Source organism: Echinops telfairi, unplaced genomic scaffold (assembly GCF_000313985.2).
Source record: "Echinops telfairi isolate 266 unplaced genomic scaffold, ASM31398v2 ScPeMD7_63;HRSCAF=240, whole genome shotgun sequence".
Classification (NCBI taxonomy): Eukaryota; Metazoa; Chordata; class Mammalia; order Afrosoricida; family Tenrecidae; genus Echinops; species Echinops telfairi.
The window spans coordinates 294762-319020 of record NW_022103961.1 but is presented as its reverse complement, the minus strand read 5'-3'; the positions used below and the strand labels follow the sequence as shown (position 1 = coordinate 319020).

General features: G+C 46.8%; 2 protein-coding genes across 2 annotated transcripts in view; one reads left to right on the top strand and one right to left on the bottom strand.

Moving 5' to 3' along the window:
• PYGB (glycogen phosphorylase B) overlaps positions 1–13612 on the top strand; it is a gene marked incomplete at its 5' end in the record, with an annotated part of 57912 nt that extends 44300 nt beyond the window's left edge. Inside the window, 6 exons of the mRNA XM_004717820.2 lie at positions 4802–4860; positions 5583–5724; positions 8212–8419; positions 9730–9864; positions 11119–11185; positions 11681–13612. Coding sequence (XP_004717877.2) covers positions 4802–4860; positions 5583–5724; positions 8212–8419; positions 9730–9864; positions 11119–11185; positions 11681–11833 — 764 coding nt within the window. The remainder of the gene's footprint in view (positions 1–4801; positions 4861–5582; positions 5725–8211; positions 8420–9729; positions 9865–11118; positions 11186–11680) is intronic.
• A 3029-nt stretch (positions 13613–16641) lies between these two features.
• Positions 16642–24259, bottom strand: part of ABHD12 (abhydrolase domain containing 12, lysophospholipase) — a 43824-nt gene continuing 36206 nt past the window's right edge. The window contains exons 6-11 of the mRNA XM_045291164.1: positions 22424–22461; positions 21671–21750; positions 20252–20334; positions 18819–18897; positions 18296–18423; positions 16642–17324 (exon numbers count right to left, since the gene is read on the bottom strand). Of these exons, the coding sequence (XP_045147099.1) occupies positions 17285–17324; positions 18296–18423; positions 18819–18897; positions 20252–20334; positions 21671–21750; positions 22424–22461 (448 nt within the window). The 3' untranslated portion in view covers positions 16642–17284. The remainder of the gene's footprint in view (positions 17325–18295; positions 18424–18818; positions 18898–20251; positions 20335–21670; positions 21751–22423; positions 22462–24259) is intronic.

Genomic DNA, 24259 nt, shown 5'->3' with positions numbered 1-24259 from the left:
CCCCTCTAAAGCTGACCCCAGCTGAAATGAGACCTTCTCTGAAGAGGCTTATAAGATGTGCCAATAAGGGAGTGATCGTAAGCAACCCACAGAAACACCACCACATTGTTTGGGAGATTTGATTCAATGATTCCATGACCGGAGAACAGATGCTTGCTTTTGCCTTGGTGTTTCTCCTTATAGTAATGACCTCATACAATATGTGCCCTTTTGTGATTAACTTCACTCAGCATAATGTTCTCCGGGTGCATTCATGTCGTGACTATACAGGTGCTCTGTACTTTTGTCAATGTTTTTGAATGATGCATAGCAGTCCATTGTGTGTATGTACCAAAGTTTCTTTAGCTGTTTGGGGCTCATAGGGGCGAGACCAGATAGGCAGGGAGGGGCCTCCAGGCTGAGGAGAGAAGCCAAGGGTGTTATGTCTTTTAAGACACAGACACCCTAAGACCAGAGTCCCAGCCTTGAACCTCGGAGGCCAAGATGAACCAGCCCTCGGCCCCATCCTGGCACAGGGGGTAGGGTCGTCGGGAAACACCGACCACCCATCCAGCCCTCCCTGCCTGAAGGTCAGTAGGCTGTAGTTCTAAAGGGGGGTGACCAATGCCTGTGGCTGCAGCTTGGGGTTGGGCTGCCCCCTTACTTCTCCTGGGAGGCAGATTTGTTGCCTTTTGGGATGAACTTCAGGGAGATGCTGAATATTCAGAAGCGGGACTGCCCCCACTTGGGGCCATCATTGAGGGACTCGTGGCCAAGCCCATGGCCGCATTTACCGCAGGACACCGTAAAGGCATCATCAGGCTGATTGTGTTCGGACCACTTGGCCACGCTATCATCGTGGATGGTCCCCGTGAAGGCTAGCCATGGCGACAGTGCTCGTGCTTGGAGCTGCTGGAGAACAGCTCGTAGCCACACTTACCACACACGTAGACATTCTGGAAAACCTCGCCCCGGAGAAGCTGCAGAAAGACAAGAGTGCCACCAGGTTCCCGTCCCGCTCTCACACTCCGACAGCTCCGAGTGCACCGACCCCACCACACATATTTTATTTGAAGTAAAAAACCAAAACGGGCAAAAGCACCCGGCGGGCCGCATGTGACCCATGGGCTGTGATTTGAGGACCCCTGATATGGGGTTTCCATTCCCCGTTGGTTTAGATAGTACCATGTCACTTTCCACATTGTACATGTTTACAGGTCCACAACAGTGCATGAGAATTCCAATCTCTCTGCACCTTCTGCGGCGTTTTTTTAAATTGAGCTGTCACCGTCAGTGTTAGGTGCTGTCTCATTAATGCTTTGACATGCATTTCCCAGATGGCTAGTGACTGAGCATTTTTGTATGTTTGTTGCCCATTTGAATGCCATTTTTACTGAACTGTCTATTCATCTTTTGCCCACTTTTTAATTGGATTTTTTTTTCTTATTGGGGTCACTGTCTATTCATCTTTTGCCCACTTTTTAATTGAATATTTTTTTCTTATTGGGGTCTTTTGGTATTTTATAGATTTAGATATTATTCCCTTGTTAGTTGTGTTGTCGCTAAAGATTTTCCCCCCCAGTGTGAAGGCTTTCTTTTTACTCTTTTGATGAAGTCTTTTGATGTGCATAAGTGTCTTATTTTTAGTAGGTCCCAGTCATCTATTTTCTCATGGATATCTTTAGAGCTCTGTGATTTGCATTTAGGTGTCTGATCCATACAGAATTTGTTTCTGTATATGAGGTGAGGTATGGATCCTGCTTCATTTTTTCTCTAGAGGGAGATTCAACATAAATGGATGAACTTATTTCTGGGTTTGGATTTGACATTCTGTACCATTGTAACTATCATTTTACCAGAACCAGGCTGTTGTGGACTAATGTGCCCATGAAATATGTTTTGAGTTGGGTAGTGTGAGGCCTCTTTTTTTTGTAAAAAAGGAGTTCTTTGCTTATCCTAGGTCTCTTCCCTCTCCACATGAAGTTAATAAGTAGTTTTTCAAGTTCTATTAAGAATAAAGTTGGGATGAGAATTGGAATTGCATTGTATTTGTAGATTGCTTTGGATAGTATTGGCATTTTCACAATACTAAGCCTTTCAGTGCATGAACATGGAATAATCTTCCATTTGTGTGGGTCTCTTGGTTTCTCATAGTAGTGTTCTGTAATTTACTTTGCACAAATGTTTCTTTGTTAGGTTTATTCATAAATATTTCATCTTTTATGTGGCTATTATAAATAGTATTGTTTTCTTGATGCCTTTTTACGAGCTCTCTTCATCAGTATACAGGAATCTCATTGGTTTCTGTTTGTTGATCTTATGTCCTGCCATGTTGCCAAATCTTTCCATTGTTCTTGTTAGTCTTTGGGGGTTTATACTTATAAAATCATATCATTCACAGATATTGAGGGTTTTGCTGCTTCTTTGCCCATTTGGATTTCTTTGACTTCCTTTTTTTGCTGTCTAATGGTTCTAGCTAAGACTTTCTGCATAATGTTGAATTAGAATGATGATTGGGAATATCCCTGTCTGGTTCCTCTTCACAAGGGACATGATTTCAGTTTTTCCATCTTGAGCTAGATACTGGCTGTTGATTTTTCATAAATGGCCTTTATTATGTTGAGAATTCTCTTTGATCCCTCTTTTGTTGAGTGTTTTTATCATGAGTATGAATATTGTCAAATGCCTTTTCTGCATTGATTATGATCATGTAGCTCTTATTTTTTTATGAGGTAGAGTATATATCGTTTTCTAATGTTCAACCATCCTTGTGTAGCTGGTATGAATCTCACTTGATCATGGTGTACTATTTTTTCATATATATTGTTGGATTCTATTAGCTAGGGCTTTGTTGAGAGTTTTTACATGCACGTTCACAAGGGATATTGGTGTTGTTTTCTATCCTCATGGTGTCTTTGCCTGGTTTTAGTATCGGGGTTATGTTCACTTCATACAGTGAGTTTGCTGTCCTTTTCTATATTCTGGAATAGTCTGTGTAGAATTGGTGACAGCTCTTCTCTGAATATTTGGTAGACTTCCCCTGTGAAGCCATCTTACTTCTTTAGGAATTTCCTTGGTTGGAAGCTTTTAAGTGACTTGCTGTATTTTTTTTCGTTTGTTTTGGATCTTTTGGGGTTTTCTACAACAGTTTGCATTAATTTGGGTAGCTGATATTTCTAGAAATGTATCCATTTCATCTAGATTTGTTCTGTTGTGATGTCGCCTTTTCATCTCTAGTTCTAGATATCTACATCTTCTCTTCCTTTGCTAAGTTTACCAGTGGTTTGTTAATCCTTTTAAAGAACCAACTTCTTATCTTCTCAATTTTTTTTTCAATTTTGCCCTCCTTCCCCCCAATTTTCAAGTTAATTTATTTCTGCTCTAATCTTTAGTTCTTTTATTTTCTTTTGGGCTTATTGTGTTGCTCATGTTCTAGATATTGAAAATGCTATTTTAAGGAATTGATTTTTATTTTCTCCTTTGTTAATGCTTTGCCCTTGTTCTAGTGTTGATTTCTAGTTTTATAATGTTGTGGTCTGAGAAAACGGGTTGTACACTCTTAATGTTTTAAAGTTTATTAAGGCTTACTTTATAGCCTTAAATATGGTCTATTTTGGAGAGTAAGGTTTTCAAAAGAACAAATAAATCTGCCTTGGATGAAATCTAGCCAGAATGCTTCTTTTAAGCAAGGATGGCTTTTAGTTATGTACCTTGGGCATGTTATCAGGAGGGACCAGTCCCTAGAGACGGGCATCATGCTGCTTGAAGTAGAGGGTTCATAAAAAGGAAGTAGAGCCTCAACAAGATGGATTAACACTGGCTACAAAAAATTGGCAACTATGAGGCTGCAAATATAGCAGCAATTCTGAAGATGGCACAACACGGGCCATTGTTTCATTCTTTTGTGCATAGGGTAGCTATGAGTCAAGCCAACTTGACAGTACTAAATACTAAACAGGTTTTCCTCCAGGTACAAGAGTCTGACCCTCAGAACACGATGTACTATGGTATATAACACCCTTCTAGAGTATACTTGATATGGATCCCCAGCAAAGTCACATGAGGCAGCACAGAGGCTCAGTGATTAATGTACCCCTCCTCCACCCCCGAGGAATGGTCACATAGTCACCTAGCAATAACTAATGTCATGTGAGGCAAATGTATTTTATATGAGCTTCTTAGTAAGCCCCTTACCCCAGAACTCTGGAAATCACTGACCTGGCAAGGATAACCTGTTTGGGGAGGCTGAGCTGGGTCCTGAGTCTGACCTGTGGTAGGGAGTTCCCATGTTCTGGTGGGGAGCAGGGGGCTCCTGCCCCATATCCTGATAGGGAGTATAGAGTTGGAGACTTTTGACCCAGGCTCTAAAGGAGAGTATGAAAATTTTGTCTAACCACCCCTGATCCCATTGCTAATGGTCCCCTCATTACTTCCTAGGCCCATCTCTTTGTCTCTCTGTAACCAAAACAATACACCCAAAGCACTGTTTAAAGCACAAGTATTGTTTTGCTCAAAGATGTGAATAATGGTGTCCACATGTGGAAGTCAGGGCATGGCAATTCCTGGGGACTGTGTGTGGTCAGTGGTTGGTGAGAGCAGCAAAAGGAGTCTTGGCCATTCCTGTGGCTCTTGGCATACTTAGAGGGAACACAGAGTCACGGTGGGCAGTGTGTCATGTGTGGACCTGGCGTCCCCATCTCTGGGTCTTGGTCTTAGGGCCTTCTGCCACTAATGGTGTGGGGTTTTGTCTACCACAGTAGGTGGACATGTGGTGTTTTCTGACCTGGGTGTCAGTGCCTTACAAGATCTCCTTTATCTGCAGGAATAAGGAAAGACCCAACAAAGTCCTTTGTACCCAGAACTGTCATGATTGGAGGAAAGGTAAATGATATCCTATGGTCCAAACCTGTGGTAAATGATTTCTGAGACTGGCCCAAACCATCACACACCTGTGATACTTGGAAGGTCAGAAAACCTTGGAGCCAGAATCCAGTAGGTAGGTTAGAAAATGCCTGACACAGCCAGTTAGATGCCTGTCACCTCCACTAACTTGAGGGACCTTCCCTGTCCAGCATCCAGGTTGGTCCCCCAGATCTTTCATAGTCTACAGCTTCTCCTCTACACCATGTTATTTACTTGTTGAAGAAGCATGGTACTCTGTCCCCACAGCCTCCACTGCTATACCCTCTGGGATGGTGTCATATGCTTGAGGTTCCCTGGATTTCTCCTGAGTTTGACAGTCAGCTCTAGAGGGCCTTTTACTTCCTAATATCTGGCTACAACACTGGCATCAGGAAATCATATTTACAGAGATACCTCACAGAAGTTGAGGTGTCAAGGTTGGTGAAAGGCACTCCAGGTTCCTATGAAGGATTGTGTGGGGCCTCATCCTGTGTATTGGATGTGGGAACTTACTTATGTTTAGACTGGGAACTGACACATCGTGTAAGACATCAGTAGAGAACTGCTTCGGTGTTCCTGGAATCCATGGCTTTCCTGCCTAATCCTTCGGATCTTGTATTGGCTGGGCTTTCTCCTCCCAAGTACCCATGAGAATGACACAGATCTTCAGTGCCCTCTTTTACACTGACCTTCTCTTCCAGGCAGCTCCTGGTTATCACATGGCCAAAATGATTATCAAGCTGGTCACATCCATCGGCAATGTTGTCAATCATGACGCCATTGTAGGTGACAGGCTTAAAGTGATCTTCCTGGAGAACTACCGTGTGTCCTTGGCTGAGAAAGGTATTTGGAAGGCCTTCATGAACAAAAGGTTGCCCTTCGTTGGCATGAGGTGGCTGAGACAATACAATTAGGATGTACCCTAAGCGTGAGCAACAGGCCTGGGTAAAAGTGCTCCCTCCTTGTTGAAGGCACTGTGTGTACCACAGGTAGAATGATTCTCAAGGCAGGTGCCCTCTCCTCTGCTGCCCTTGGTCTTGTTATCGTTTCACTGTCTCCTTTTCCTGGGGTCGTGGGCAAGCCATGTTCCTAGCTAGTGGAAGCATGCAGCCTCTTCACTGCCTCTATTGCCAGACCTCTCTTGCCACTGGCCTGGTTGCTTATAGGTACAATGCTCTTTCATGCTGGCGAGCACTGGCCTCTTACCTTTCCTGTGGGAAGCTAAAGGCGAGTGTCCACCAGCTTTTCAGAGCCCAGGGCTTGCCTGCCACCTTGAAGCAAGCCTTGGGAACCTAGGACATGTGTTGCTACTTGAGCAGGTAGCTGGGAAAACACTGATCCTGTCAGGGTAGACCAGCCCGTAACACATCATCAGAGGTCTGGTAGGTGCAATTATTCAGCGATAATGAGTAAGGATTATAGTAAAGTCATAGAGAGCATCAGAGATAGAAGAGAGATTAAAATAATGGAGTCAGACACATTTCATGGTAGCATGCTCACCTCAGTCTCACTTGGTGGCCCACGGGGAGAGAGAGAAAGAGAGAGAGCGAGCTATTTATTGCTAACCAACGCTTTTATATTCTCTGGGAATATGCAAGCCCCTTTATTACAGGTGAAGACATATGTCACAGGAAAGGGTTGTGCTATATGTAATACAGTAATGGGAGGGGGTGATCTAGAATTAACCACGCAACAAGAAGGGGTACACACGCGACAAGATGGGCAGATCCTATATTCAGGGAGGCAGCTTAATTTTGGATATCTCTGAGCCAGTTTGACCTGTTCTCTGGCTCACAATAGAAACCATTATCAGTAGGGTGTAAACCCACCTACCAACCTATGACTGCAAGCCTTTGGGGAGAAGTAGCCCATTGTCCGTAACAGCAGGGAGTGGGCCCTACTTGTGGTGGGATCAGACAGTAGTTGGTTGCTGACTGCCTTCAGGGAGGTAACTTGACAATCATTTACCATTAGCTACAAGCAGTGTCCTAAGTCCAACATATATTTGGGGGAGAAGACTTGGGAGAAATCTGTTTCCCACACATCCAACTAAGATATCCTTCTGAACTGGTTGCTTCTGAGGCTGTGGCAACAAAGCGGTTTGTCTAACCAGTGGTGGCCGCCTGCACTGGCCTCCTGTTTTGGGGCCCAGGCCTGTGTGTACAATACAGAGTGACATCACCAATACTGCTTCCTGGTGCTCCCTGTCAGGGATGTGTAAATCTATCCAGCCTTGTTCTATGGCCATGCTGCTCTACTGCCTTAAGTGCAGTGGCCCTTTAAGTGAACTTGGGCCATGTTACACAGGGTCTGGCCAGGAACTTTAGTGCTGTTTCCTTGCCAAGCTTTAATAAGTTTCTCACCTGGCCATCTCATCTGCCTAGAATGCATACCTCCAGTTTAGAGCCAACTGACTCCTACTCCTACCATTTAAAAAACCAACCAAACGGAGTCAGGCAGATTCTAGATAGCTATGGGTCATATTTATTATATTTGCTGGCTTCCTTCTTACTGGGCTATGCAGCTTGCAGGGCAGGGGACAGTAGTTTTATCCTGCTACGGGGCCAGCCTTTGGCCCACTTTGGAGAGGGCTGGCTCCAGTACCCATGTTCAGGCTGGGGACCCAGCAAGGAAGCTGTACAATGAACTGAGGGTGATATGAGGCAGCAAGTCTTGCTAATGTGCCCCTGGGATAAAGCCAGATGTACTTTTCTTCCTGCCCATCAAGGGTTGCAGGGATCCATGAGGAGGAGTGCCTGACACCTGGCTGTTGTTGCTTGTGGAACACCAGTCAGTCATCCACACATCTGGTGATGCTCACGCACATTCAGATACATGCTTTCTAGTCCTTTAGCTCCAATAGCAGCCTTAAGGGGCGAGTAAGAAATATGTGACTTCCGAATGAGAATGGATGATAACACTAATAGCATCAAAAGACCCGTCCGACTTTGCTTTGGCCATGGTCCCTGGAAAGGTTCTAGAATAAATAGCTTTTGCCAGCTTATTTTGAATCTCTTTCCTCAGCTGCTCTGAATCAAGGCAGGGTGGGCAAGGGTGGCTCTCGTCTCTCATCTCTAGAATGGGGGTGGGGGGTGTGTGGGTACTGCTTGGAAGGACTCTGGCATGACCCTGGGGTGAGCCTCATGGCACACCTGTACCATCCACCTCAGGAAGTGGAGAGGGCCAGAGAAGACTAGGACTGGAGGCCCCACCCCTGAACATCAGCCTGGGCACATCTTCCTTTCTACCCTGAGAAGTTTCTTCAGTGGGGTCGGGTAGCACCTCAGTAGTTGCTGCAAGTGGCTGACCACCCTCCTGTGCTTGCTTTAGTGATTCCATCTGCAGACCTGTCACAGCAGATCTCTACTGCGGGCACTGAGGCCTCGGGTACGGGCAACATGAAGTTCATGCTGAATGGGGCCCTCACCATCGGGACGCTGGATGGTGCCAATGTGGAGATGGCTGAGGAGGCAGGGGAGGATAACCTCTTCATCTTTGGCATGCGGGTGGAGGATGTGGAGGCACTGGACCGGAAAGGGTATGTGCCCACCATCTTGCCTGGGCCTATGGTGGTGCCAGGGTTGGAGCAGCACTTGTGGGAGTGTTAGCCATTTCAGGATGGCTTCACAGACGTGGCCACTCCCGTGCTGCTAACAGCTGACTGCTGTGCTCATTGGGTTTCTCAGTGACTGTCCTTTCCTCTAGCAAAGTGCACAGTGATCCTTTCATTCCTTTGATCACTGGAGGACACCTGTTCCCTCCCAGAGGGTGACCAGGGACGCAGCACAGGGCAGGTGGCTCCCAAGTCCAGCCCCTTCAGTCCTAAGTGATGACATCCCCATCTCTGGAGTCAAAGTCACATTCCTCCTCTGGCCAGATGACCTTCAGCTGACAGGAAATTTGAGCTTGTCCACTGCCAAAGTTCCTTAGTCTTTTAACCTTTAGTTTTGGAGTGATTTACAAGTTCACAGAGAAGTTTCAGAGATAGGACAGGATCCTGGTGTGCCCCTAACCTCTCCCTCATTCAGGCCTTGTGTGTGCATCACTGCTGTTGGGATTGCTCAGCATTGTCAATCACACTCCAGTTCCTTGCCCCCCACAGCAGCATCTTCTGAGCCAGGACCCAGACCAGGCAGCACTGCATGTGGCTGGCTGTCATGTTTCCTCAGCTTCCCATGCTGCATGACCTTCACCTTGGTCTAATTCTGAATGGTAGTTGAAAAGACAAGAAAAGGTAGTATTGTCCAAATGCCTATATACTTGGAAAAGTCGGTAAGGTCTTGGACACCTACCAGGTGAAACACAATTGTACATATTTCTTAAAACATCAGAGCTGTTTCCTGGGCATGCCTTGCCCCACCCCCATCCCCCTAACACACCCACACACCACCACCACCAAGGCTCTTCCAGCTTCTGTGCTCGGCCCTGAGTGCATACTTCCCCATGTCCCCTCAGTCCCCTGAGCCGATGGTGTGAACCTGTTTGTCTTGTTTGCTTGCATTTACTCTGCATCTTCAAAGCCCCATTTGAGGGGATTTTTTAAACCCTGTCAGGAAGGGTGCAGGTAGAGACGCTGGGTGTGGGGGCTGTGGGCTCAAGGGGCAGAGCATATAGATCTGCAAGTTCTGCCCACATTCTCACAGACCAGTTGTGAGCAGCCCTCTACAGCAGAAATGCCGTGAGTCACACGTTTTGTACACTTTCTAGGACTGATTTTTTAGAGCAGCAGGTGACTTTGAACTCTCAGCACAGCACAACAGAGCCCTCTCTTGAGTACCCAACAGCTACCTGTTGGCAGTGGCTGCTGCTCAGGGGCCCTGGTGTTGACTCATGACCTGGTCCCCACAGGTACAATGCGAGAGAGTTCTATGACCGCCTCCCCGAGCTCAGGCAGGCGGTGGACCAGATAAGCAATGGGTTCTTCTTGCCCAAGGAGCCTGACTGCTTCAAGGACATTGTCGACATGCTGATGCATCATGACAGGTAATAATAACCTGCCCTGTGCTGTTGGCACAAAAGCCCTCCTGTTTAGAGGCAAGATGCTCTTCACCGCAGTGTGCACTGACTGGGCCATAGCTAAAGCAATGCTGGAGCTGTGTGGCCAACCTGGGCAATGGATGTGATGGGGTGTGGGCAATGTCATGATGGTCCTGGCTGAGGGGATGCCCAAGTTTCAGTTGAGCATCTTAGGGAACATGAGCGCTTGTCCCCAAGAGGCCAAGCAAGCAGAACATCTCTCAAGAAGCCTCTGGGAAGTGGGCTTGGGAGGGTATGCGAAGTGACCAGACTGTGGTGTGGTAAAGTAGAACTATGTAGTGGTAAAATAGAAGTAACTTGTGTCAGTAATGTTATAATAACAGTTAGTGCCTTACGGCAGTGTACTTAACAAAGTACAAGTTTCTCTCCTTAGAGACACCAGCACCATCTCTCTTGGCTCAAAACTGAAATAGTCTCAGGCTGAGAAGTAACCTTTCTTATACTTTTAGTTTCTTTTTTTGGTTAATTTTTTTAGCTTAATTTTTGGCCACTGTTTTGTCTTCTTTTTTAAAAGATTTATTTTACTATGTAATGCTTGCTTTTTTTTTTAAGTGTATACGTTTTAGTGTTATTACTTAAATCTACCATTTTGTGCTACCATCACTTTTTGATAACTGTGTGATCAGCTGGTTCCAATTTGACCAAATCATAACTACACACACACACCTAGTGAAGCTAGGACTTGAAACACTTTTATAAATTGTACTTCCGACTCAATAGTAAACAAAGTATATGTCAAATGTCCAGAACACCAGGGAATGCAGTGTTGCCTATGTTACAAGTGCTCAGCCCAGGAAGACTTAGGATGAATACAGGGCTAGAAATGCTGTTCCCGGCACCTACACCCAGTACAGCTTTAACTAAGCATCCCCAGAGGACAGAGTGGGTTAGCATTTGGGATGTTCACCACAGCACTTCTGAGGTGGACAAAGGATGTAGGCTATGTCATTTATAGTCATGTTAGGGCAAGGCAGTTTTTTCCACAAGTTGTCTTCTTACGTTATGCTTACAGAAAAGCTTCCTGGCTCAGGCTGGTCAGACGTGGTACAGCAGGCTGCAGTACTCCTGCCTCCTGCCCTCACCTGTGTTGCTTGAGAGTTCCTAAGGCTTGAGATAGAGCCAGTGGGCTTTGCTGGTTGCCCCCTACCCACATGACCCCCATGCTGGTGCATGCTACCACAATCTCCTTTCCTGCTGCAGGTTCAAAGTGTTTGCAGACTATGAAGCCTACATGGAGTGTCAGGAGAAGGTGAACCAACTATACCAGGTAACATCCCTGGGTTCCCTGGGGGGTCAGCTGGGAAGGCTTGTGCCCTGCCTGCTTTGGACACTCTTAGGGAAGTTGTAGTTCAGCGTGTGGACCCAGAATAGTGGTTAGTGGCTCAGCAGTCTCTGAGCATGCTGTGGATGCACGTGTGGCCACCTCGCTATGACATATGCCTATGGTTCCCACACATGTGGCCCTTCTGCTCGGGCATTGTCCACTGAGTTCCATGAGGTTGGAGGAACAGCCTCTGATCCTAAGTCTCAATATGCTCAGGGCATAAGACTATCATCGTGCCAGGGCCTAAAGGCATGCAGTGTTGCTGGAGCCAGAGGCTGGAAAGGCCTGGAGGGCAAAATGGGGAGCTGGGTGAGAGGGGGCTGTGGGCAGGGCACTGGCAGACTTATGACATAGTCATGTTCTAAAAACACAGATTCTTACATGTCCTACTTCCTGTAATAGCACAGATTAACTGGCATCCTGTTACTCCCTCTGCAGAACCCTAAAGAGTGGACTAAGAAGGTCATCTGTAACATTGCTTGTTCAGGCAAGTTCTCCAGTGACCGGACCATCATGGAGTATGCAGAGGACATCTGGGGTGCTGAGCCCTCAGGCCTGAAGATCCCACCACCCAACATCCCCCGGGACTAGGTTTCAGGGTTCTACTCCACTCATTGGCTCTATCCACTCCCATCCTTCATCCACTCGTTTGGGCTTATCCCTGGATGGCACAGCACTTCACGAGGGGTTCCCAACACTTCGCCCACAGCTTGTGACCCCTGCTTATCTTACTACTGTTTCATGGAGAGGTGGTGGCTTGGAGGGGGAGTGGAGAGGAGGGAGAGGTACATGGACTGTATGAAATCCTTATGGGCGCTCAGAAAAGGGGATGTGCAGAGTGTGGAAGGACTTGTCCAGGAACCCCAAGTGCACTCTGTAGAGCTTGAGCTTAAATGCCTTTGATTTTAACCTTGTGGGGCTTGGGTCTGAGAAAAGTGGTTGTGCCGAGCTGGGGACAGTCAGACTGGTGCTCTCTAGACTGTACCCTAATGCAGGATGAGGTGTGTGCGTGCGTAGGGATAGTTGATTACTATCTCTTTGAGAACCATTCTTTTAAAGTTTCATTATGAAAAATTAAAACATGTAGTAGCATACAAAAGTAGAGACCATACTACAACCAACACCACGTCCTCACCAGTGTCAGTTACTGGGAGTAGGGAATATATTTGGAAGCTCCTCCAATAGTGATTTATAGCAAGCCCAGATCCTGTGTTATAGCAGCCTTGACTACTGTCTCTTTCCAAAAGTTTTCTTTTGCTACAAAGCTAACAGCTAAATAGGACACATATAGCTCGGTATATGTGATGAGGCATTAGGAGATGTGCACATTAATGTTTAGAACTGAAAGAGTTATTTAGCAGAACCAATCAGCCGGGACTGCTGTGAGGGCAGAGGTGGGTGTGGTAGGAGTCCTCAAGGGTGGTCAGAATGGTCCTCTGTGTCTACTGCCATCCTCCCTGAGACCTGGGAACCTTGGAGAGTGGGGAAGGTAGGAAGTGAGGTCTGGCATCGAGTAAGAGTGTTCCTCCTGCACCCCTACCAGCTCTTGGCTCCTACCCTCTGGTGGGGCAAGTTCAGTGGTCAGTGCTGAGCCACGGGGCATTTCTGTACCCTAGGTGTGGGTACTACAGGCCTGAAGGGCTCAGAGTCAAAGGGAAACCTAAGATAACCAGGGGGCACATCTGTCAAGCATCCAGTGCAGGCTATGATGCAAAGTTAGCTCCACTTTACTTTTACAGAAGTTACCATCATAAGGAAATAAACTAGTTAAAGCCTTTTCTCATCTTAGTCCCTGAAAATTGTTATGTTTTGTGAACAAAGGGGGCAGTGCCTTGTATTTTGAACCTTTGCCTCTCCCCGCAGCCAGAACTGCCTGCTCTTATTGGTGCACTGGGTGCCTGGCAAGTCCCTGCCTGTCTTGGCAAGGAACTCTGCCTCTCTCCCCTCTTCAATGCACACAATCTTAGCGAAGGGATCCAGTGGGCCATGGGACCTTTTTAATTTCCAAAGTATTAGTTTTCTCTTTTTGCAACAAGGCTAACAGCTAAATAGGATGCATACAGCCCACATACACCATATAGTGTATCCAGCTCTGCCAGGCCCTACCTCCCTGAAACTACCTGGCCTGCTTCATGAATATGATATGAGTGCTGTGCGGAAGAAGACTCCTGACACTGCTTGTGAGTGCTGTGGTTCACCAAAGAGTTGCTGGGTATTTTGTGCAGAGAGAACAAGTTCTGGCTGTGTCTGGGCCTGACAACAGCCAGTTGACCCACACCCACAGGCCAGTTGCATGTGATTGTTGATACTGCCAGTCACTGTCACTGTCGCCCATGAGCAGCTCATTAAACCTCTGTGCTTGTGGTGGCAGTTGTGTCTCTATTTTATTCCTTATATGCTGCCCTCTGCATCGTCGAGGACAAGGAAGATGATGGGTCTCACCGCTTTGGGGAGCAGGGATGGGTGTTGAACTCGAGCTGCAGTAACCCAGAAGAAAAGCAGAGCGGGAAACAGGGGAGTGTTCTTGTGGCTCCCTGTGTGCTCAGCCCTCCTGAGGCCCTGCGAGTCCCTGAGATCCCTACCACATGCTCATCACGTCTTCGGGCCCTAGTTCCTTCCTTTTTATGGAGGGGGATGGGCTGAATCATTCCGGGTCATGAGACAGCTGCATGTGGGACTGAGCCGTCAGACTTGTCAGATCTAGCTGCTGGCATCAGCTGGGGATCAAAATGAGGCATTTGGGTTTCTGGTGTGAACTGTGTCGGCTCCTACTCCTGCCACCAGAGAGAGCTGTGTGCAGGTCCAATAAAAAAGCAGCTACCTATTGTCAGGACCAGGAGCTTTTGTGGCACTCTGGGTTAAGTCTTGGACTGCTAATTTCAAGGTCTGCAATTCAAACTTACCAATCACTTAGCTGGAGAAAGATGAGGCTGGCTGCTCCTGCAAAGATTCGCCATTTCAGAAACCCTACTGAGGGTCATCACGCATTGTAATAAACTTGCTGGCAGTGAGTTTTTGCCATTGGCAGCTTTACCAAGGACCCAAGCAATGGCCAAACGGCACCATTGATTGGTCAGGGATGGTGGCATACTGCAAGTCTCATTGAAGGCAGTGAGTGACTCGTGGGTTTTCCCTTGAGCACAGCCCACCCTGGACCTTTGGCATAACCCAGAAATTAGCACACGTGGGACTCCTGACATGGAGTCTAAGAACTCCACTTCCACTTCCTAAGCCTTGGAGTCTGACACTTGGAAACACATTCTATGGCTGTGAAGCTCCACAGCATAGTTCTCCTTAGAATGCCCCACATCATCCCGTTCCTACTTTAAGGTTGGTCCACTGCCCCACAGATAGATATAGCAATCCACCAGAGGGGCCTAACTCAACAACTAAGCATAGTTGCTTGGACACCAAGGTTAAAGGCAGGCAGCCCAGACTTGGGGTTTGAGTGTTATCTTCCCACAGCTAAGTGAGTGGTGGTAAGGTGGCCATAAAGGCTTTCTCCTTCCTAGAGCTGCCGCCTCGGCTTCAGCCTGTTCAGTTGTAAAAAACAGTGACAGCTTATATTTTTTCTTTATATCCTGCCTCATTCTGCTGCAAAAGTCTCTGAATCAGTTTACATAAACAAAGCAGTTAAAAAGAAAATTGATGAAGATTTCAGGAAGGCAGGCGGGGATGCAGATGAAGCCAATATGGTGTAAGAATATAAGTGGTAGTGATGGATGGAGAACTAGGACTTAGGCTTCCTAGCAACAGAGCAAAGATAGGGACACTCACATGCCTAAGACTTGGAGATTACAAATTAGCAGAGCGTGGCTATTCTGCCTGAGCCTCAGACCTACCATCTCAAAAAGGGATGCCCTGTCCATGAGTAGATGCACTCACATTTTAGTGACTCTCCAGGCTTCTAGTGCAGAGGAGAACTGAGGGGATGCTGGTGATGAGGTTCCCTCACGGGTAGTTCTGAGCTGACCACCACAGGCAGCACACAGGAGCCTGCACATAACCTTTGTTCGCGGTCAGGAGTGGGAAGCAAGCCCCTTTCCAGCAGCAGAAAAACAAATGGCAAAAGCCACCTCAAAGGGGGACAGGGGCCAGTTCCTTTAGGAAGCTAAACAGCTAAGACTAGTCCTTAGTAGCTCCCAGGTGCTTCAGAGAAGGCATGTCCTCCTTCAGACTTTGGGCCCAGTAGCTAATCCGAGCTGCTACACAACCCTCCAAGAGACAAAGCGCTAACCCTTCAGCTGTTTGTGTCCGGTGTGCAAGGAAGCAGGCCTGGGTCTTCCCTAGTCAACTAGTTTGAGACGAGGACATCCCAGAGCCAGGGGACTGGGAAGACTGTCTCTGGGGCAGTCAATCCCTGGGAGAGTTCAGAAGTGAGGGAAGATTTGATCCAACACATAGACCACCTGAGTAGTAGTCAGTTGTGGACAGAATTAAAAAGCAGGTGTTTATTACAACTACAATTCACCCTGCACTTTGGGAGAGGTTGTGACATGTAATCTGGTGTGTAAAACTGACCCGGAAATGAACAAACAAACAAAAAAACCGACCCGAAAAACTGGGATGTCCGTCTCTGGGAGAGGTAGAGCTGCTTTTATACATGCATCTTAAGCGCTCACAGCGTGGGTGACAGCAGCAGCAGTGCAGGGAATGTAGGTTTTACAAAATGCCTAATGAGAAACTACCGGAGAGTTACTAAGTACGTGTGTTTCATAACCTAAACTTATAAAAACTGAATCCACACCTCCCCACCAGCACACGTTTTTACATAGCCAAGGACTTATATATATACACGCACACACACGTACACACATATATACATATACATACGTATACACATACATACAGATCTGTAGATAGACACTAGAGCACACTAGTCATACAGTCATTGTATAGGTGTAAGAAATGGTTTTCCTAAGTGTAAAGGGAAAATTCGCCTTACTTAAAACTGAAAAAACAAAAACCTCAACGTTGTATCAGTTTGACTCGTAGCAACCCTATAGGACAGGGAAAACCTGTCCCTTTGGGTTTCTGTGGTGGTACATCCGTATGGAAGCAGAAAGCCTCATCTTTCTCCAGCAGTCAGTTTGAACTGCTGGTGTTGCACTTAACAGCTCAACATGTAGTGTAACTATGCCACCTGGGCTCCTTCACCTTACTTAGGCCTGGATTTTAAGGAAGTAACATCTCTCTTTTGGGAAGAAATGTCCACCCTTCTCTGAAGGACCTTGAGGTCTAAGGAGAGGAGGAAGGGGAACAGACTCCTCCCACAAGGCTTCTAAGATTTTTCTCTGCTGCTGCCATGTCCCCCAGGCCCTATAAGCAGCAGAGGGGAAGACACTGACTGAGGGGCAGTACACATTACTGGCCCCTTTTCACAGAGAGGACTAAAGAGAGACCACCACCACAATTTTATTCTTAAATAAATGCTTAGTCTAAGCCCACATTAGAGGAATGCAGAAGTATAGGTCACCATCTTGACCCACCTGTCTGGTGGGTATGCAGGGCCCATGGGGTGGAGGGTGGGGTGGCTACGTGATGGCCAAGGAGGCAAGCAGGTGCACAGAGCTGTAGGGGTAGGAAGGAGCAACTGACTACCTGGGTGAGCAGGAAAGGGCAGAAAGAACCCAGCCCATCGATATTCTCTGTAGATGGGATGGCGTAGCTCAGGAAGGGCCCTGAGACCCCACACTGCCACTCCAAGACCCTGCGCAGTACAGCTCTCCGTGCCTGCTCAGGAATCAAGGACTCTGCCACAGTGACCAGTGGTGGCAGCTGCCCGCTCCTCTCACGGATCCTTCCCAGCAGTCATTCAAGGTGAGTGGAAGCAAGAGGGAGAGGGCCTCAAGCCCATTCCTACACACTGTCCACAAAGGCCCACATCCCTCAAGCCAGCTTGGACTTCCTCAGGCTAATCCACATTCCGGGGTCCTGAGCAATGCTGATGCTGGGACACCAGGGCCCAAGGTGCTAGCTGGCTGGGGAAGAGGGAGGGGAGGGGGGCAGAGGTCTTCATGCTTTTTTTAATGCAGTCAGTCCTCAGTGGTGATGTTCTTGCTCCGATTTCCCCAGGAACTCCCTAGACCAGAAAAAGGCAAGTTCATAAGCCAACCCAGGAACCCAAATCAGAGGTGCTACCACCTCTCTCATCAAACTGCCCATCTAAGGAAGTAAAGACTCACGGAGGCTATACATGAAGGAAGGTGGGGATGCCACAGAATCAGACGCCTATTTGGAAAAGTCCTCGGTGTGGTGGCCCTGGGGCAAGGGATCTCATTACCCTCACCCTTACACCGGGGAGGTCCAGGAATTGCAGAAACCACACCCCAGTGAAGAGACCTTTTGGCCAGGTAGTGCCCCAGTGAAAATGTTAGGGAGTAGGTCTAGCACAAAGGCCCCTCCACCTTTTATCTGGATCCTGTGAAGGGAAAGGCAGGGGTTTGGTTTCTTCCAAACCCTACCCCATCACCAAAGTCAAGACCTTGCTCCTCACAATTAAGTTCACCACCTGGACTCAATGGTCTGTGTACACCCCATGCCCTGACACTGGATTCCAGCCAGAGCACTGCAGCTTCCCTTCAAGCAACTGCTGGGAACAAGAGGGCCAGGGTGGAGCCAGCCCAAGATAGGGTCCCCCAATCAGTAGTTTGCACAAGGACAGGAACCTAATCGTATGTAGGAGGGATATGAGCTCCAACCCAGACTGCAGCAGGGGTGCCCATTGTGTGCACATGCGCATGCGTTTATGTGTGGGTGGATGTGTGGTACATGTGCACAAGTGTACCTATGTGGATGTTTGCATTTGTGTACACAAGCAGGCTGTTTGGGCATATATGAATATGCATACACACTCATGTCTGTCTGGAGTGCTTGTGGTTAACCTCTCTATAAGAAAGTGGGAGGCTCTCACATCACGGTGAATCTTGATCTCCTGAGCCCCTCCAAACAGTTCAGCAGCTACCCTCCCTGCTTCACCTCCCATGCCATAAGCCCCCACTGCCAAGCCTTAGCAAGTGCCTCAGATAGCCTGTGCAGAAGAGAGCATCTCACCTCAGTATTCGTGGAAGCTCAGGGCTCTTATAGATGTACTTGTGTCTGTAGCCAAGGTCTGAATGGAAAGGGATAAACTGAACTTTGAAGTCCCGGAAACTTCGAGATGGTGCAGCGATGCTATAGAGCTGGGGAGAAGGATAGGCAGGGGTCAGAGCTCAGAAGCAAGCATCACAGGGCAGCATACTCCTCATCCCCACTGCTACCAAGGTAGAGAGAGAGGGCTGTTGTGGCAGGGAAAATGCCAGGAGCTGGGCATTTTCTCAGTACTGTCTGCTCTCACACCTGTTCCCAGGCTACTGCTCTCTTCGCTCGGGAGAGCAACAAGGGGTAGGGTGTAGCAGACATACGAGTCACCTGCCTTTCTCTTCCTCACACAGGACTCCTTCCAGCAACAGGACCTTTCTCTATGCCTACTATGCCCACTCTCTCCCAAGAGCTCAGTCCATAGTCCTTGATCCTGAGGCCTGCAGCCTCTAGACATCTCCCTGGGCTAGAGGAAGCAGCAACTCAGGACACTTACCTTTCTGCCAAGCTGGAAGGGTACAACTGGGTCATCCTCTGCATGCAGAATAAGCAGGGAGCAGGAGATATGCTTCACACTGTTGGGGAGAGGAAGGAGAAGCTTGAAGGGGTGACTAGCAGCACACGTAAGCCAGGGAAAGTGTGTGTGTGTGTGTGTGTGTGTGTGTGTGTGTGTGTGAAGGAGGGGGTAATTTTCACACAATCTGATTGGGGTTTGAGGAGACATTCCCAGAGGTGGCACTTAACAGTCTTGAAATCTGGTGGATTCTTTTTGCTAGAGAAGCAAAAGTTGATTTCTGAGATATTTCTAGCAATAACTATTTTAGCTGGGTGTTTGTTACTATTAGTTGCCATTGAGTTGGCCCGTGAATCAGGTTGGGCAGGGTGTGTCCAGTCTTGCATTTTCCCCATGATCAGTTGAGAATTAGATAGTTGTGATCTATAAGGTTTTCACTGGCTGTTTTTGGAAGCTGATCAACAGGTCTTTCTCCTAGTCCACCGCAGTCTAGAAGCTCTGCTGACACCCGTGCAGCATCACAGCAACACAGACTAATGGATGGTGGCTACAAATAAAGTCTGTGGCAGGGGAGCAAACTCAGGTCTTTCTCATGGAAAGAATTCACGGTGTCTACATCTGACTACATTCATTAACCAAAATCTAATGCTGTACATTTTTTAGAAATTGAAATTTATTTTTTTATCAATAGATAGATTTGTTAAAAGTTACACAATAACATTTGTACAATGAATAATTCAAGTATATCAAAAATCTATTGCAAATGAAAGTTATTGTAAGTCTATTGGCCAAAAAGTTAATATCCTGTACTTCATTTTTGGCATAAATCACATTTCAGAACACTCCAGCTCAAAACATTTAAAAGCAAACTAGAATTTTAAATCAATTCAATTCAATCAATTCAAATCATTTTCAGGTGCTATGTAAGAAAGGAAGCAGACACCCAAACTGAAAGGAATCTGAGCAGTGCCTGGACTTCCCCCTGCTGTAGGAGGCAGCAGGACAGTCTCCTGACAGCTGCTCTGTGGGTCTTGGCCCACTGCTGTGCTTGAGTTCAAGAGTGCACCTTGAACTCTAGACCTGTTTCCAGCACTCTTGCATATAAGATTACACCGCTTTCTTGTCTTGCTTTCCACGTCAAGTCACACCCTCCTCATGTCCTTGCTTTCGGAATGGCGGGGAGCTCCTACGTGCTGTACTTTGTTGTGACTGACAAGAGGTTTCTGGAGAAGGTACAGAGCCTTTCACAACAACCTACTGCCGTCTAGAGAGGAGGTCTTAGTTCCAGAAGCATCAAGGTGAGGGTTATAGGCTAAGGTTTGGGAACACAGCACTGCCTGTAATCCAAGCTCTTGCCTAGGCTCAGTGGGAAAAATAGGCCAAATCACAGCTTCAGGAGGGGCCCAAATACTCACTTCTCATCATTTGCAAATCTAATTCCACTGCTTGTAATGGGATCAAGGAAAAACCAGTCAAATCCAGGGAAGTGTCGATATATCTAAAGACAATAGGAAAAGAGTTTCCAGAGTGTTTATTAACATTCTCACAGAGGAAAAGGTCAAAGTGCAGGGTTCATCAAGTTTTTCCCATAACTACCAAGTCTTAAGGAAACACTTGGGCAAAAATGAAGCAAGAGAAGGTGGGACTCAACATCAGAGCCAGCTGCAGAGTGTCCCCGCATTTCATGAGCCATAGCTTTCTTCAAGAGGGTTCCAGATGGGCTTTGCGACTGGGGCCACAGGGCTCACCCCTCTAGGCCTAGAGCCCCAACTGCTGCAGAGGGTGATCTGCCTCAAAGCTGCAACCAATAAATCAGACTTCCAGCAGACATTAGTCCTGCTTCACCTGAGAAAATGGGAGCCAGGTATTCCCAACAAAATATTCTTCTGGCCCGAGACAGACCAGGATGAGCTCAGGACAGGTGGGTAGACCCAGAGCTCCCCAGGGACCTAGGTTAGCTGAGAAACCATGTGCATCTAGGAACACGGGACCTTAAGGAGTCCAGGTTTTAAAAAACAAGCCTGAGGCTCCAGAGTAAAGTATGAATGTCAGGAATCTCAACACGGACTTACTCAGGCTCCACCAAGGAAGATGAACTGCCTATGCTCTAGAGCTGCCCTGGGAAGACTCAGGGAAACCCAAGCAGTCCGCTCCCGAGAGGCTGCCCATGAACCTCAGGACCCCACCCAGATGTGGGCAAGACTCTCGCAGGCAGCTCTGTAACTCGACCTGTGCCCATAACTAAACTACATTTAATAAAAATGTACATTTTATTAGAATATTCAACGGTAATTTTATAATTAATTTTCATTAATGATTAAATATATTAACAATTTTAACATTCTGTATCGTTTTCCCAAAAATAAGACTTCCCCCACAAAATAAGACCTACTTACAGTTTTGCCTCTCGCTGACATATAAGGCACACCCCTGAAAATAAGACCTCCCCGAAAATAAGGGTTTGGATTGTTATGACGATGTTCCAGAAGATGATGACTTGACTGTCATTGAATAAATGAGTAAATGTACCATAGATTGTTGTACATGGAAATAATGGAGTAACAAAAAATTCTTGATACTGTAGGATTCAGTTTGTCTGGTTATGCTGGTTTATAATGACGACTACTACCATACCGTATACAGGTAATAAATTTCCCTTTTTGTTGTTCAACAATAAATGTGTATCGTATTCTTCTTCATGGAAAAATAAGACATCCCCTGAAATAAGACCTAGTGCATCTTTGGAAGCAAAAAATAATATAAGACACTGTCTTATTTTCGGGGAGACAGGGTAGTAATTGTTTTAATTAATTTTTAATAAAGTTTCTACTTGCCACTGAAAAGGGATGGCTTTTTGCTTCTTCACGGATATTGGTGAATGGAGATTCCAGTATCAGGGCATCTGGCGGTGTTTCTAGACAAATTAAAAAAAACAGGGAGTGGTGGCATTGGGCAATAAACCATGACAAGAAGACTCACTCTCAGAAGATGCCACATTCTCAGTGGCTCTGGGCTACCCCAGGCTTCTGGGGAGGGTGTCAGTCTAGACCCCCACAGGTACCAGCTTCCTAAGGAGCCCAGTCTCCCAGACACAGCAGTGAGCCACAGATGCCCACTCCCTCATCCCTATCTGGCCCTGGAAACTTCTCTACGCAGGAACCACCTTTACAATACCTTTCCTCCTAGCCAGGTACGAGGCTACAGGCTGTGGAGCTTCATGAGTTTACCAACCCTACAACTAGGAAAGTTAGTTAATGAAGCCTAGGCCTCTGGCCCTATGCAGTCTTTGGGCAGGTATCAGGACAGGAGGCACAGGTCCCAAGGTTTCCAGCCCACAATGCTGGGCTTGCCTTGGCCTCTGCTGCTTGCACATGTTGAGGGGTGATGGCACCACATGGTCCAGGAGACTATGGAAGAGGGCCTAAAATGAAAAAACCACTTCCCCAAAACACCACTCCTAGAATGAAAGGGAGCAAACAGGGCCTAGAAACACCCAGCAGTGGAGCTGCAAGGTCCACCCAGTGGAAGCCAGGCCACAAACCACACACCAGGGGCTGAAGACATGCCACTTAGACAAGTTCTCTCACCTCGCTCACAAAGGCGCCGTACCAAATTTGTTGCAACCCTGGAAAAGAAAAATTATTCACTGGAATCATGACAGGAAATTTTTAGATGAAATTTTAATACAGAAAAGTGACCCAAAAAGCTCGGGGATCTATTGGAATTACTTGTGGGACTTGGGGGCCATGGGGAAAAATGTTTCCTAATTTCAACTATAATATAAACCAAACACCTGAAAAATCTCTCTTTCCTTTTTTTTTTTTTTTGTATTAAACCATTTTATTGGGGACACTTAACAGCTCTTAAAATCCATATATCCATCCATTGTGTCAAACACATTTGTACATATGTTGCCTTCTTCATTTTCAAAGTATTTTCTTTCCACTTGAGCCCTTGGTATCAGCTCCTCATTATTTTCCCTCCCTCCCTCATGAACCCTTGACAAATTATAAATTATTATTATTTTCATATCTTACATTGTCCGCTGTCTCCCATCACCCACTTTTCTGTTGTTCGTTCCCCTTGGAGGAGGGGATATGTCGATCATGTGATTGATTCGCCCTTTCTCCCCCTACCTTCCTTTTACTCTCCCAGTATCTCTATTCTCATTATTGGTCCTGAGTTTTTCTGTCATGGATTCCCTGTTTCCAGCTCTTATTGTACCAGTGTACATCTCCTGGTCTGATCAGATTTGTAAAGTAGAATTGAGGTCATGATAGTTGGGGTGAGGAAGCATTAAAGAACTAGAGGAAAGTTATATGTGTTATTGGTGCTATATGGCACCCTGAATGGCTCGTCTCTTCCTTGTGACCCTTCTGTAAGAGAATGTCCAACTGTCTACAGATGGGCTTTGGGTTTCCACTCCGCGTACCCCCTCCCCACCCCCACCAATTCACATTGGTATGATTTTTGTTCTGGGTCCACCAGAAATATTTCTAAGCAAAATTAAAAAGAGTTTTATCCAGCAAGCCCATGATTAAGATATCTACTAAACAAAGTGTTCTGGGAGTGGCTTGGCTATGATGAGGCACCCAGAAAGACACATGTCCAGCCATGCCACAGTCAGGATGCATGGGCCCTGGAGAAGCCCTTGTTTAGTGCTCAGCCCCCATCCCACCTCCCACCCCCACCTCAATGCCCCTGCCATTGACTAGCCCTTACTGGCAGCTTCACCTAGGACAGAATCCTCTGAACCACAGTTTTCTCCCCTCAGCTGACACACTAAGATCAGTGTGGGCACTGCTGAGCTTAGCAGGGCAGAGGCACCTAGGGCAGCCTGCCAGCTTGGAGGAAAGCAGCCTGCTGCCCATATGCATCTTAGAGCAGCAGTTCTCAGCCTGTGGTTCACGACCCCTTTGGGGGTCGAATGACCCTTTCACAGAGTTGCCCAAGTCATAACAGTAGCAAAATTAGTTATGAAGTAGCAATGAAATAATTTTATGGAAAAGTGGGTGAAGGGAGATGTCGGACAAGGCAAGAGATGACAAAATAATAATTTATAAATTATCAAGGGCTCATGAGGGAGTGGGGAGCGAGGAGGTTGGGGAAAAATGAGGACCTAATGCCGGGGGCTTAAGTGGAGAGGAAATGTTTTGAGAATGATAAGGGCAATGAGTATACAAATATGCTTTACACAATTGATGTATGTATGGGTTGTGATAAGTTGTATGAGCCCCTAATAAAATGATTTGAAAAAAAAAAGAAAATAATTTTATGATTGGGGAGCCACCACAACATGAGGAACTGTATTAAAGAGCCGCGGCATTAGAAAGATTGAAAACCTGACAGCCCACGTCTGGGGAGGTACATGAGAGTCGGACGTGAAGAGGGGGAGGGGGCATGGGTGGAGGGAGAAACAGGGT